Below are 16153 nucleotides of genomic sequence, written 5' to 3'. Positions count from 1 at the left end.
AAATTTTCTGTTGATTAACAAAAAGCAGTTTTTCATTAGGGAGGTAAAGATTTATTAAATATCTCATCTATCGCGTTGATTAATTACATTATTCAATCCATTACTTTTTATTTCTCTATTATAGCTAATTTAAAAAGAGTTCATTGAGGGCACCCAACATAATTACCATTTAATCAGATTCTTCCTGCTTTCCTGAATTTGTAAACATACATTTAACAACCACAATATGGCATGCATATCTGTCTTCCAATACCAGATATTACAAAGTATCATTTTTGTTGAGGTGATAAAATACCCAGACAAAATGTGACTTAGGGGAGAAGGGGTTAATTTTCAACTCACAATTCCAGGTATATAGTCTTTTTTTGCTGGAAAGTCACAGCTCAAGAACTAGAGTTGGCTGGTCATATCATACATACACAGTAAAAACAGTTCTTGATTGCCTCTCTTCTGAGGGGGATTCAAGACTGTGTCAAGTTGACAATTTAAGATACCCATCAAAAATGGATTCCCTCCCCCCATCTTTTACATTTGTATGTTATTGTCTTACCTAGTTTTCTCTTCTTCTACATAGTTTAAAATGGCTGCCTGGACATATACTTTATGGACATCGGAAGAGGGAGAAAACAGGGAACAAGACAGAAGCCTACCACAGAGCGCCTCTGAAAGACTCTACCCAGCAGGGTATCAAAGCAGATGCAGAGACTCATAGCCAAACTTTGGGCAGAATGCAGGGAATCTTATGTAAAAAGAGGGAGATAGAGGGATCTGGAGGGGACAGGAGTTTCACAAGGACAGCAAGAGAATAAAAAAAATCTGGGACCAGGTTTTTGTTTTTTGTTTTTTTTTCCTGAGACTGATACTCCAACCAAGGAGCATTCATGGAGATAACCTAGAACCCCTACACAGATGTAGCCCATGGTAGCTCAGTGTCCAAGTGGGTGCCCTAGTAATGAGAACAGGGACTGTCTCTGACATGAACTCAGTGGCTGGCTCTTTGATTACCATCCCCTAATGGGTTAGCAGCCTTACCAGGCCACAGAGGAAGACAATACAGCCAGTCCTGATGAGACCTGATAGGCTAGGGTCAGAGGAAAGGGGAAAAGGGGAGGAGGACCTCTCCTATCAGTGGACTGTGGGGGGGGGGGGGGGTTCATGGGAGGAGATGAGGAAGGAGGGCAGGATTAGAAGGGAATTCCGGAGGGGGATACAGCTTGGATACAAAGTGAATAAAGTGTAATTAAAAAAAAAAAAAAAAACATTTTAAGGTTCAGGAAAAAAAAAGAATTTCTCATCAATCTTGTCTGAAACTGGATGGGCTCAAATGGATTTAATATATAGGGCTGAGACTTTTTAATCCAGCCAGACCAAAACAACAACAACAACAAAAAAACAAAACAATGCTTAGTTTGCATAATTACTAGTTGTTTTTTACTTTTTCCTATGCTGGCTCTCATGTTTTTTATATGTGACAACTCTTGACTTAGCTGTCCAGTTGCTTATTTTATCTTCTTGATTTACATATTTTAAAATGTTATTTTATGGTGCTAAGAGTGCTTGCTTCTCCTCCAGCAGGCCTGAGTCCACTTCCTAACACCTATATTGGGCAGCTCACAACTGTCTGTAACTCTAGCTCCATGGGATCTGATGCCTTCATCTGGAAGAAACAGACACCTGAACACAAGTGGTATACATACACACACACAGACACACACAGACACACACACACACACACACACACACACACAAATATAAACAAATGTTTAATTTTCCTTTTTTACTTTTCAGTTTTTCTTCTATAAAACCTGCCACTAACTCTGGATTTTATTACAATGGGTGATATTACTTTCCCATTCAGTTGTTATTTGGAAAATCTCAGGTCACATCTACATTTGAGCTTTTTAACCTCTCTTCCAAGAACACTGTAATTGTCTTCTCATTCTAGAAGTAACTGGTGTCTTGGGGTATATGCTGCTTGTTTGGAATAATCTTCCTCTCTTAGGCTGCTAAGAAATCTTGTGCTTTTATTGTCTTTGTTGGGTTCCTGGAGCTTCAGAGTGTAGGACTGCCCCCTGTGTTTGCAGTTCCATAAGTGGCAGTGCTGAAGCAGTATGGCTAGCCCTTAGGCACCAGACAGAAGCCACCATACTACCAAGGAACCAAGGAGGTCAAGTTTACTAACATGAGGTCTACAGCAACCTCAGAACCCTTCCTATCATGAAGGTCCAAAAGGCACAGATTTACAACATACACTTTTCTAACATTTATGATGTTCTAGTTCCTATGTGAAGCCTCCTCTACAAGGATAGGTATCTTGATCCTCACATTCTTCATGATACAGAAGGCTCCTTCTACAGGAACAACACGGAGCTCATGACTTTCCCAGAACTCCTAGGAACCAAGAGTTTAGGAAAATCATATAATGATAAACCGAGTAACAAGGTAAGGTAAGCCATCTCCCAGAATCTGCTGCTGAACCTCGGGATCCCTCTAGACTAACTATAATATTGTTTTAGTTACATTGCTTCTGGCTGTGGCAAAATATTTCACACAACCAACATAACGAAGGGCCTGTTTTGGCTCACAGTTTGAGGATCAGTTCATCATGACAGGAAAGTCATAATGGCAGCAAGTCACATTGTATAAACGGTCAAGAAATAGAGGCAAGTGCTGGTGCTTGGGTCCCTCTCTATCTAGTCCAGGCCCTGGAAGAGTGGCACACATTCAGGGAGGTCTTCCTTGCCCAGCTGGAAACGCCCTGAACCCTCATAGATATATACTCAAGGCTGCTTTCATGGTGAGTCTAAGTTTCTTCACAAATATGAACTTTTTTTTTTTTTTAATACAAGATCTCATGAGGTAGCCCAGGCCTCACTGGAATTTGCTAAGCAGCCCAGGTTACTCATGGATTTTGGATCATCTTGCCTCATCTCCCAAGTGATGGACTGTAGGCATGGCTTCTCTTCCAGTTAGTAATGCCAGTTTTGCAAATGTTTGTTGTAGAGCCAAATTACCCATCTCTGAGCCTTTGTTTGTTCTCTATAAGTAAAAATGTTAGATTACATGATCCTTAAAGTCTCTTTTTAGAAAAAAAAAACTCATAATTTTTATTATTTTAATTTATTTCTAAAAGGATTGAGGACACATTGTCTGGATTCTTGATCAAAGAAAGGACCATAGTAAGTTTATGAGCAGTTTGGAAAATTTCAACCTAATTATATTGTTAATATTTAAGCATTGCATTAATGCTATATTATTACCCTATCTAACTGAAACTTTAGTATCCTAAAGCAACATAAATTTAGCATCTTTTAGTTCTATAGGTATATTCAACACAAACCACAGTAGGATAAAATTAAAGCATGGCTACAGTCCTTGCTGGAGTTTTGAATATAAACTGTCTCTCATAGTCTCAGGTATTTGAACCCTTGGTCTCGAGCTGATGGTGGGAGGTTGTAGAGTCTGCAGAAGATGGAACCTCTCTGGTAGAAGCAGATAACCTGAGCAAGCCTTCAGATTTTACAGCCAAGCCCCACTTCCAGTCCCACAGGCCTGGTGATATGATGTGGCCAGCTGCCTGACACTTCTGCTGCTGTGTGCTACAGTGCACTATAAGCCAAAGTAAGCTTATCCTTTTCTATTGTTTTTGTCGGAATCATAGAAAAGTAACCCAAGGCTTCAGGGGACAACCAGTTTCCTTGAACATTCTAGCTGGCAGCATTTGCCTATATTCCTTGGATCATGTGTATCTTTCTATGCCTTCTTTTCATAACTACAGCTTCCTCCAATCAAATCCAGGGAGGGGTCTTCAGTTTGGAGGGTTCCACATGATCAGATAGGGTAATTTCCTCAACCCAAGGTTCTTAACTTAATTACATATGCTAATGTCTCTTGAGCCAAGAGAGTTAATGTAGTCATGTTTATAGGTTCTAGGGATTAGGGCTTTGCAGGGCCATTACTTCACCTACCACAAAAATTGCTCTTAGTATTTTAGGTGCAAATGCTGGCACTGTGGTTAAGTTTAATATATATTTATCATGGAAGTTTGTTTACGGTTTCTTCTCTTGAACAATAGTCCAGAGAATGTCTGTATAATCCTTTTTGATAGATAAGGAATGGCTTAGAATAAGTACATGAGATAGTTTTTGTTGCAGAAATAATTATAGATTTGGAAGAAAGGGCAGAGTTAGGAAAAAAAAAAACCATATATTGTCAGTTTGCAATCCCTAATGGAATTAACATACGCAGGTCATAGGGAACTGTGGCAGACAAGCCTGGTGAGGAACTGTCCCTTAGAGAAACTGAGAGAAACACTGGCTTGGCAGGGAGTACACTGTCCAGTCTAGAATGAGGTTCTTCCCATAGAAGTGACCTCATTTCTTCAACAACAGCACAAAAGGCACGATGGCATCAGGGGGCATGGCTCTGGACTAAGAGAGAAGGCGGGGAGTGGGTGTGATACCTGCATGGCACCTGTGAGTCCCTCTTGGGTTTTGACTACAGACAGAACAGTCTGTTTATCTCTCTGCAAGTGAACAGATTATTTGGCGACAGGAGTGGATTCTGAAAGTATCTGTAAGTCTTTGTGAGGTTTTTGAAAGTTTTCGCAAGATAATGGCTCTTGTTCATGCTTGCACATGATTTTAGATACTTGGGAGTAAAATGACACTATTTAAATTTAATGGCAATATCTAAATTTAATGACAATATCTAAATCGAATTTTAAGAATCATTATCTTCTACCAGCGGAAACAGAAGTAAAAGTGTTACTTGCTTCTTAAAGTAAAATCACCACATTTTACATATTGCGCTTCCTGCTTCCTGCTTTTATCATGCAGCCCTCAAAGGAAAGCACCCATCCGGAGGAGAGTCCATGAAGGATGAAGAGTTCGGTACTGTTGCCAGAGAAACAAGCAAAAATGTCCACACCTTAGTTGTGTTACGCTGACAGCAACATGCCACCTTCAACTCAGTGTCATCATAAAACAATGACAACCCTGAAAACATCTATTAGCTCATTTACTCTCAAAGGCAGACCCTTAAGTAAGTCTTACCCCATTTTATAAGTGAAGAAACGGAGGCTCGTATGACTCAGACAGAATGCATGAGCCTCAGACATGAGCCTGTCACACCCCGTAACCTGCTCTCAAACAATAATCAACAGTATTACTATGCATCTTAGGCAGTCCAGAGCAGCAAGCCCTTCATATTCTGAGGCATCTTCTGTAGGTGCTTTCTCAGATTTAGTCACTAGACGTCATTCAGCAATGACAATGACAAATAAAACGAATCATATTGAATTCTGTGCTTTTCCTTGCTTAATTGGAGAACTGAACCAATAAGGTACACCAGCAAGTTTTAAACTCTAAACTTCATGAAAAGAGTTATGGGCTATATATTTCCAACTGACTACATGGGTAGTCGCCATTGACTTCTTTTACATAAACATTTATTTCTGATATTGAGTTTATCCAACTTAGAAACATCAACTGTCTTGACATACTTTGAAATGGGAGTAACATAGTTGTCAGGTTTGCTGAGTTTGTGACAAAATGTATTTTAAAAAAAAAAACAATAATAGTTATTTAGCATCCAAGGTTGTTAAGCCTTATATTTATGTTCTGCTGGGAAGAGGAGCAGTTGAACCCTTGGGCTGGAGATTATTGAAGCTGCCTCTCCCCAAGTCAGAAGCTGCAGTATTCACAGGTTAGAAAGCACATTTATGATATTTAAATCGTTCCTTCTCTCTTTGCTTTGCTTCTGAAGCACGGGTGTAAATCAGTTTATGGGTCATTATGCATTACAGTGGAAAAAGGAGACTGGAAAAGAGATTTTTGGAAAGAAAATTTTAGATGTATTAGTTCAAGTTCATAAAATGTAAATTATCTGTGTTTCAAGAAATGCCATAATTCACCTAGTATCCTGTGTCTCAGTCAACATTCTATTACTATGAAGAGACACCATGACCACAGCAACTCTTATAAGGGAAAACATTTAATCAGGCTGGCTAACATTTAGAGGTTTAGTCCAGTATCCTAATGGCAGGAAGCATGGCACCGCACAGGCAGACATGGTGCTGGAGAAGTAGCCTGAGAGGTTTACATTCAGGTCCTCAGGCAGCAGGAAGAAAGAGAGAGAGCATGCCACTGGGTGTAGCTTGATATTTTAAACCCCAAAACCCACCCCCAGTGACACACTTCCTCCTAGAAGGCCACACCTACTCCAACAAACTCACACCTCCTAATCCCTGTCAAATAATACCATTCCCTAATAACCAAGTATTCAATTCTTTGAGCCTATGGGGAAATTCTTATTCAAACTACCACGATGTGTAAACATGCTTGGTTCTTTCATTTAACTTTAAATTATTGTGCTGTTTTAATTAAGGATCATGTATTTGGTATACAACACTCCTCTTTGACATTACTCTGTTGAAACAATGTCCAACAGTGTACCGTAAGCCATACAGAACATAATTTTAAATTGTTTAATGGCCATATTAAAAAAGTAAAAATAAACAGGTGGGATTAATTTTAGTAGCATATTTTACTAACTTGTTATCAGATGAGTAATATTTCAGCTTGTAATTAATGTAAAAAACTATGTTCCATGGGTATAATTTAGGACACAGCACCTGCCTAGCAAGCTTAAGGCTCTATCTCTAGTACCATAGAAACAACCTTATTTTATTATTATAAAAGTTATTGAGAGATATTTTTATATTAAGTCTTTGAAACAGAGGGCACATTTATGCAATAGTATGCATTGACTGAGCCTGTCACTTCTAAGTGCCTAGCAGTCATGTGGCTTTGGTAAGCTAACACACGACTGTAGACTTCCACCTTAAGCTAAATCTGACCCAAACCCAAGAGAGCCTGAAACAGCTCTCTATGGAGAAACAGCTGAGTCTATGAAGTCGAAGAGTTTTGAGCCCTGAACTCATACCTCTAGAGCTCAGAGTATGGCAGCTGTATTTGAGTCTCAGAGCAGCTGCAGCATACAAAATGAAGATATTTGAATCCAAAGAAGAAACAGCAAAATTGATGGTGTGCAAAAAGCGCAAAGATCACACGTGCTTGAATGAGCAATTTTCTATAGATCTTGCAGGAAGTATCTGTCTTGTCAAATGCCAGGATGAGTTTCTAGAATTCTCTGGGTAAATTACTTATTACATGGTGTAATGTGTGGAGCCCCTTCCTTTTCCCAAAGGAAGCTATTACTTTGAGTAACTTCCAACCCAAAATACCTACATCATTATTACATTTTCCTCGGGTCCATAAACCATGGCTTGGTTTTCTCAGTAAAGTATTAACCTAACTTCCTAGTGAACAGAGAGAGAGGAATTCTACCTACTTGGCTTGAAAAGGCACACATTTTCATTGTATTTCGTAGAGCACAGAAAACAATAGTTTGATGAGCCATTTGCTGGGTGTTCTGCTATGTACCTGGAGTTTGGCCTACTGTAACTCATGTCCCTGTCCCTTCCAGGACATGAGACATCTGATTACTGACAGTGACCTACATGTTAAACTCCTTCACATTTCAGATGCAGAGATTTCCTTTCAATGCTCCAGACTTGGCTCTTATAGTTTCTTCCACAAACATAGTCATCGATCTATTGAAAACCCACTCTTCTAGACACTAGACATATTAGCTTTAAAAGATAGGTGAAAAGCCTTCCCACTTAGGGAACAGACCATAAATAAATAGATCAATCAATAAAAATAACTGATCGGTAGCGGTAACTGCTGTTGAGATAAATAGATTGAGGAGCCAGGATTCAGAGGCAGTTAGGGTGAGGGTGTGGACAAAGCTAACACTAGTTCAAAGGTGACAACACAAGTGACCAGCCATGCTCAAGGGGTACGGCTCTGCTGGGGATTCCGTGTGTCTTCATGGTCCTTAAAGACTTCTCTTCTATCTTACCTACCACACCAGAAAGGGCATTGAGATCTTCTTAGTCAAAATCATAATCTTGGGTACTCTGAATTTACCAAATGGCCCCAAGTCAGTGCAAGAAGAGCCAGGGAAACAGAGAGAGAGAGAGAGAGAGAGAGAGAGAGAGAGAGAGAGAGCGCAGTAGAGGACTCTTCTCAGCCTTGACTATCTCAAAGCAGGATTATCATTGCCCATGCTGAGCCTTTTGCTACCGCATTTAACTTTCTTTGTTCTTGTCCCATCTTTTTGATCCCCTTACTCAGAATTTACCCAAAGAAAAAGCTGACTCACGTATTGCATGGGCATTCCTGAGCCTTGATGTCTAGCCTGCACTGTCCCTTTCAGGGTCTGTCCCTAGGAATGCATTCACTGTCCCAGCAGCAGGAAGGGGCTCATCACTGAGGCAAAATTTGTTAAACTGTGGTCAAATCAACCTAGCTCAACTAGGAGATTTGCTAGTTGGAGTAAGTCAAAACTAGCCAGAGAGAGAGAGTCTGAAGCAGTAGAAAGAATTAAAGTCTGAAGGTGTTTCTCTAACAGATGCATATGGACGGATAATAACCCCTGGCTCGGATGCAGCTAAACGGGAAAGGATTCATTTAAAGAAGGCCAAGAAACGTCAGGCCTGGAGAACACAGGTTCCCTTTCAAAAATTAGTGAGTCATGAGAATTTAGGCAATAAATGAATAATTGTGGGGTAAGGTTAACTAAGTATTTTAAGGTTATTGAAGATGTTAAATCACACCAATTTAGCAGAGAGTGGGTTCAATGTGTTTTAATATAACAATTAGCTCTGGGTAAAGGAGGGGGAGCCCGGGGCTTTTATGCCACAGGCTTTCTGCTCTGTGAAATCATGGCTGCATTTTGCCGAATGGGGCCGGAACCCCAAACTATCCAGCTGACTGGCTTTGGGTTGATTTTACATTTTCTTAAAAACAAACAAACAAACAAAAAAACAAAAAAAAAACACTAAAGTTTATTTTAAAAGAAAACTCACAGAAATAAGAATCTCGCACCGTTAGGGGTGGAAGGGCATGCGAGCCGTGGTTGGAACTTTCCATTTTACAGATGAAGAAGCAGTGTCTTCTTCTGAGGTGGGAAGGCGGGAGATTGCCAATCTTCCGCCTGCAAGAACCTGTGAAATCTAAGGAACTGAAGCGGCTGCACAAAAGTCGCACAGCTGCCACACGGCGGACACGGAATGTGGACTCGGTGGCCTGGGTTCCCCTCCTGGCTGGCCGCCAACGTTAGATTTTAAAGGACTTTTCTTCAGTGCCTTCACCCAAGGCAGGTAAATAACCCATTTATTAGGCTGGGTCCTCCCCCACCCCACCCCATTTCAGTCACTTTTCTGGGTAGTTTAAACATAACCTTGGGAATATCGCCAGTAACAGAAGGAGCACAATTCAGATGTGCCCGGAGACAGCCAAGTCAGTCAGAATTCAGCACGCTGAGGGTGTAGCAGTAAACACGCTTCTGAGACCAGGAAACAGTGGATACGGTTATGTGCAATCCAAATGCTCTGCGATACGCGCATTTGGGTAAAAGTGACCTGAAATTTGACCCAACACCGAAAGGCAGAGTGTTCGTTTTGCTGAAGAGCATAGCCCTAACTAGCTAGAAAATCAGTAGGGATGAAATCTTTTGTCTTGAGCTTATGCTTCAAGCTGTTGCCAAGCCACCACGGCATTTCCCTGGGGCATGTGATATGGTGTGGAATCATTTTGAAAAATGCAATGTAAATCTCTCAGCAGTGATGATAGAGCCAAGTTATCCCTCACCCTGGGGCTGGAGCAGTCTATCTTTTTTACACCACATGGATCTCTGATTCCCTCATATACACCATATGCTCCAAACCAGAGTTTGAAAAAAGAAAAAGAAAAAAAAAAAAAAAAGAACTTATGTTCCTTCAACATGTAAATAAATGTTCAGTCTTACTCATAAGAGAAATGACTGGGCAGACCACAGGGAGATGTAAATCTCCTAACCCATGGGGGATCCTAAGTTTGCCTTGGCATGCCTGTGAGGAAAATGAACCTCCACAGATCAGTAGCATGAATGCAAACTGGTACATGGTTCAGGGGAGAATTTCAGTATCTAGGAATATTTATTTCTAGATCTATTTCTAGAAATCAGTCTCAAAGACACACTGGAAACACATGAAAAGCTGTTAATTTAAGAGATGTTAATTGCAGCACTATTACTCATTTAAAAGCAAAGAAAACACCGTCAAATACCCGTTAATAGGAGATTGGCTAAATAGTGGCCTATTCTATGGCTGTAAAAGGGAGAAAGATCTTTAGATGCTGCCAACATCTAAAATGCTGTTAATTAAACAAAACGAAAACAAAGAGCCAATATACCATAGTGTATACCGGAGGGTTTTTATGTTTGGATGTATGACTAAATTTAAAAGTGGAAATTTAACCCTACAACTACCAAAATATCTCAAGTTAGGGCAGAGGGGACAGGATAGCAACTAGGTTCTCCATCCCCACCCCGCCATGGTTTTTCATTTTGAATACTTGAGGTATTTTATCTAATTTTAAAACAAAACAGAAAAAGCTCAGTGAAACAAAAGAACATTATCGTGATGGACCTGGGACTTAGCCACACATTGGAATAACTTCAAGTGATTTTAAAATCCGAACAACTTTTAACTGCATCCCAAGTGGGGTATACTCAAAGCCTAAAAATAACCACATGAAATCTGAAGCCATTTTTAGTTGTTATATTTTTAGCAATAATGTATGTGAGGTAATTTTGAGAACATATATTTTAAGCAAGTAAAAATTACATTAATGCAGTAGGAGGAAGAAAAAGAGGCAGAAGAAAAATACAAATGCAAATTGAAACTCAAAGTACAATAAAATTTCACTAATCTTAAAACCAAGCTGAAAATATTAAAATGAATTTTTGGTATAACTTTGCTTAAATATAGACGGTATTAAAAGCGATCTATCCAATAGCAATGAAAACGCTTAGTTGCAAAACTGATTCTTAAACAAATTTTCTTCTTGAAAGATCCAAGGCTCCTTGGAGAGATGGCTAATTTTTAAGTGGAAGGACAGAAGTTATAGATGATAAGGATGGAACATTAGGCCTACCCAAATGCAAGAAGTTTATCAAAGACCATAGGGTCATGTCAAAAGAATACAGGACGAACATGAAGACTCCCCCCTGCTTGTGAAAATGGAGTGTTTTAATCATAAAAAAGAGTAACCAGCACAGACTGAAAGGTAGCAGTTATGTTAAAATCCATGCATTCGGAAAGATGTATTTTAAGAACCTGTCTTGGTGGCAACATGTAAAGAATGCCATGGAAACAGCACATTATTTTCGAAATTAGTAAGTTAGAGGAAATTATCAATCACTTGTCCTGCTTGGCTCTTGTTTATACGAGACCATGGCATGCTCAAGTAGTTGAACTGGGAAACTCCTTTGAGGAGACTGTACTGGATGAAGTAGCGACCGTCAGTGGGAACTGGGACAGCCAGCGGGCAGACAGGAAACAGCAATCTACAGAGCTGTCTGTGTCTATGAATTAGGTGGGTTCACTGTTAAATTCTGAGGTCTGAGAGCTGCTGGTCAGGAGGTGTTGGGTATTACCATCTGCAGAACAACCTCAGACAAGGTTACTCTGTCTTAAGCAGGATGGAGCAGAATGAAAACAAGACTACACAATCATCGCTAAAAATAAATAATGTGCATTGTTGAAGCCAAAGCTATGGAACATCCCCTGTTCTAACCATGAAGAGGGAAATGGCTTCTTTGCCAATCATAGATTAGGCTTAATCTGATCTTAGCTCTTTCAAGACTTAACCAAGTGGATAATTACATGATTACTTTTACTTCCTGACACATATGATAGAGAGTCAAATCCTGACCCCCTAAACCTTCTCTAAACATCACAAATGGAAACCCTCATCCTATCAAGTCTTTCTCTCTCACACCATCTGAGATATCCCTTGATTCTCTGTTATCTAGTTAGGGTTGCTACTGCTGTGGTGAAATACTACGAGCAAAGCAACTTGAGGAAGAAAAGGACTGTTTGGCTCATGCTTCCATATACCGTTCATAACCAAAGGAAGTCACCAAACAGGGCCGGAACCTGGAGGCCATGGAGGAGTTCTTCATGGCTTCTCCTGTTTTCTTATAGAATCCAGGACCACCAGCCTAGAAGCAGCCCCATCAACATTTTCCTGGGCCCTCCCCCACCAACCACTAAGAAATGTTCTACAGGCCAGCCTGCCTACAGCCCAATCGTATCAAGACTTTTTTTTTCCAGTTGTCTTATCTCTAATGTCAGCTTGTGTCAAGCTGACATAAAATTAGCCAAGACACCTTTAGTGAGCATTCTCTTTCATTGTATCACATAAGAAATCCATTTTGTTCACGCTCAGGGACATTGTGGTAGTCTTTGCTAGAGTGGCAATTCATGGATTTGATGGATTAAGCTGACAGCAGAATCACCAATCAGTGCTTGCTTTCTGATGGGATGCTCCTGGCACCATTTTTGAAGAAATCATGGTAGAAAAAAGTTGAGCCTGATTCTGATTAAGCCTCTAGCTTTAACCATAAGAAACATTGGGCACACATAAGGAACCGAGTTCAGTTTCCTCATAAAACAATCACTTATTTCTCTTTATTTTCCTAAACAACAAATAAATATAGCGCAGCATGTGGAGAGGATCTTAAGTTTAAACAAAAGTCAGCAGACAGCAACACATTACGTGTCCTCTTTGGATATGATTTGTATAAACTACTAACAAACTAACAATGCCAATAAGAACTGAACTGAGGATATTTAAACAGTGACTAGAGGTTTCTTGTTATTTAATCATGATCATGAACAGTTGTAGGTCTTTTTAAAGGCAACAACAGTCACTTTTAGGGTATTTAGGTACCAAATATGATGCTTGAAATTCATTTTAACGCAATACAGTCATAACAAATCAGCGTTGATGTCACCATTTGCTCATATTTGACCACTAAAGGGCAGTTCTCTTTACTCTGATCCCTATCTTTGATGTGTTTTATAAGTTCCATAATAAACGATTTTTAAAGTGTCTTTAAGCTACCTAATTTAACAGATCCTTTTTGAAAGAAGATATGTTGGATAGAGACAAACTTAAGGACAACAGCTCAGAATGGCTCTAAATTTGAGAGAAGCAATAACAGCTTTAAAAAGTCCCACTACGAAGATTGCTTTCTGACCAATTTCTCAGGAGCTGTCTGATATCACCTATTTCTTTTCCTTTTCTTTCCTGAGTTTTTATTTAATTCACTTACAGATGTGTCAACAGCCTGTGATGAGGAATGAAGAATTATTACCAGGCAGACTAGATGACGGCCTGTGGAGAAACCTTCAATTTAAATGTTTGACTCGTCAAAGAAAGAGATGCATTATTTGAACAGTTACCGGGATCTGTAGCAGACATCAGTGAACCAAAAAATAAACAGTCAGTGAAATGGAAGTCTCCGCTCTTCAGCTGGCCAGCATACACCATGGCCTTCACAAAGCCATACATAATTAACCTGTAAAAGAGAAACAGAAGACCTTCAAACATCACGCTGGATCCTGTGTAAACCCTTGCTAACTCAGAGGACATTCTTATGTGCTTTCTGGATATGGACCATGCATAAACACAATTCTGCCAACTCATGGTCACTATGATCTCTCAGCTCTGGGCGGTACCTTCAATGAATATCACAATCCATCCACCAAGCAAACGGTCAAAAGAACATTTGATAGCATATGCCATGGAAAATAAGGTAAGCTTCAAGGATGTTTAAAAAAAAAAAAAAAAGACAAATGTGGCAGGCACAGCAAATTTTGCCTACAAATCAATATAATCTAAAATCAGTAATAGCCCTTAGAAACTGCAGACCGTCCAATCTCTAAACAGATGCTGAAATCCTCACATGAACTTGTAGTTTAGTTTTTAAAAATTGTGCTGTGGTTGTGAGCATGGCTAAAAAAAAAAAAAAAATGGCTGAATATTAGCTGTTAGAACTAAACAATTTCAACAGTGATACAGGTGCTTTTAACTCTCTTGAGAGACCTACCTCCTTAAGAGGATATTTCAGACAGACTTGAATTTGAACAGTGACTATCACATTCAAGCTATACGATTATTGTAGGGTATTATTAAAACTGTCTATACCTCGGTACATTGTTCATCAGGTGGGATAACAACAATGGCGTACAGACACCTTGGAGGATAAATAAAAAAAAGAAAAAGAAATGTGGGCTGTTCAGAGCTCTTAGCATTCTCAGGGAGCTGCTTACTTTGCTCATGAAGGCGGAGATGGGAAGCATTTGTTTACAGTTTCTGCCTCGTCACATGCTTTAATTAACTTCACCTGCAGTTGAGCCTATAAGGTCAGCACTATCCATTTACACCTGAGAAAACTGAACGCAGGATGATGCGGTCACCTGCTTAACATGGCAAATCAAGCAGGGTGCGTAGGCTTGAACTGAGATGGCCTGATTTCAATGCTGGGGATCCACCACAATGTGTCCCCTGAAGGGTGGCTTCAGTGTTTTCCACTCTACTGATAACCTGTGACCCTTTAATAAAGTTTCCCATGATGTCGTGAGCCCCAACCATAAAATTGTTTTTGTTGCTAATTCATAACTATAATTTTCTTACTGTCATGAATCATAATGAAATATCTGATATGCAGGATATCTGATATATGACCCCAGGGAAAGGGTGTTTTGGCTCCCAAAGGGGTTGTGACCCACAGATTGGGAGCCAGAACCATTGCTCTAGACAGTCCAAAGAGAAGTAATGGAGTACCCCTGAAAACTTGAGGCTGACACCATCCTCTGGATTACACTATTGCATAGATCCACAGTGAGCTAGAGATAAAACGCAAATATGGCTTTGCAGAGTAAGAAGTGAATCTTAACCAGACTGACTGCACTAAGTATTAGTGAACACTGTGCCAGTAGGGTATGACCATAGGAGCTGTAAAGAGGCAAGTCCAAGGGCCTCAACCCGGCTACCAAATACAGATTCTCCCACCAGATCCCGTTGCTTAATATGTATATTTTACTGAACTCCTACTGTATCAAGCCCCCTACTAAGGATTAATGAACCCTCATCTGCCATGTGGTAGTATGGGCGAGGGATAGATGCCCTCCCTACCCCCACCCTCTTGCCACCTGTGGCAGGCGGGAAAGTTAGCCCTGAGGTCATTAAGATAGAGAAAGCTGGCCTGATGTGAGTAGTCTGAATGTCCACCTAAGGATGTGGTGAAGTCCTGGCCAGTGCTGTTGAGGGGACTGTGTCTGGGTTCAAGCCCCAATGTTACCACCAAAGGCCACGAAGACAGCCCTGGTCTGTGCTGCCCGCTGGGACCATGAAGATGGCTGAGGGTTGAGCAGAGCCACTCCCATCCCTCACCGGAGCAGCATGACAGAGCTGGCCCTGGTGAAGGAGATGTCGGGAGGCCATATCACCCCTTGACAGCTGCTGCAGGTAGAAGAGCTGGCCCTGCCCCTCACCTGGGCAAAACAGGAGATCTGGGGGAAGAGGGGACAGACCAACTGAGCTACCACTCAGGACTAGACCCGGATCTTTGAGTGAGCCCACTCCAGCTTCTTCCCCATCTATGAACTGTTGGAACACATGAAGGGGCCAGTCCTGCAGAACTAAGGATCTGCACAGGATCTCCACAACACACCACAACAAGATACCTGAGAGCAGTCCCAGTGAGAATCCAGTACTGACAGTGTCACAGAAGCCAGAGCTCTCAAACCAGACCCATGACTCATTGCAATGAACATTTGCAAGTAAATACGTTTGGGCAACAGATGAATGTATTGTGTGACACAGCACGACACACTGCAGCTTTCATGGTGAGGTTTTTGTCGTTTGTTTTTCCTTTGTTTTATTATTTTAGGTGGGGAAAGGTTGCAAGGACAGAGGGCAATATGGAGGGATGGGGACACATGATGTGAAATTCACAAAGAATCAATAAAAAAAAGTTAAAACAAACAAACAAACAATGAACCAAAATATGTGTCTTCATTCAGCACACACTTTAATGGAATGGACAAAAGTGGAAATGATCAGAAATTTAAATAATATCTGCTGTCCACATCATTCCCTTGGTTGGAATTTGCAAGTATGGTCAGCCCTGTGATATTTTGGATAGCAGAGTGGTCTTCATTAGTCTTCCTTTCAGCCCTTCTTCACATCCT

General features: G+C 40.5%; 1 protein-coding gene across 1 annotated transcript in view; it reads right to left on the bottom strand.

Moving 5' to 3' along the window:
• The window catches only part of Slc9a9 (solute carrier family 9 member A9), a 505533-nt gene that overhangs the window by 386923 nt on the left and 102457 nt on the right, over positions 1–16153 (bottom strand). Inside the window, exon 4 of the mRNA XM_055629498.1 lies at positions 13361–13476. Coding sequence (XP_055485473.1) covers positions 13361–13476 — 116 coding nt within the window. The remainder of the gene's footprint in view (positions 1–13360; positions 13477–16153) is intronic.

The sequence above is a fragment of the Psammomys obesus genome, unplaced genomic scaffold (assembly GCF_907164565.1).
Source record: "Psammomys obesus unplaced genomic scaffold, mPsaObe1.curated_primary_1811, whole genome shotgun sequence".
Lineage (NCBI taxonomy): Eukaryota > Metazoa > Chordata > Mammalia > Rodentia > Muridae > Psammomys > Psammomys obesus.
This window is presented reverse-complemented; position numbering and strand designations above follow the sequence as displayed.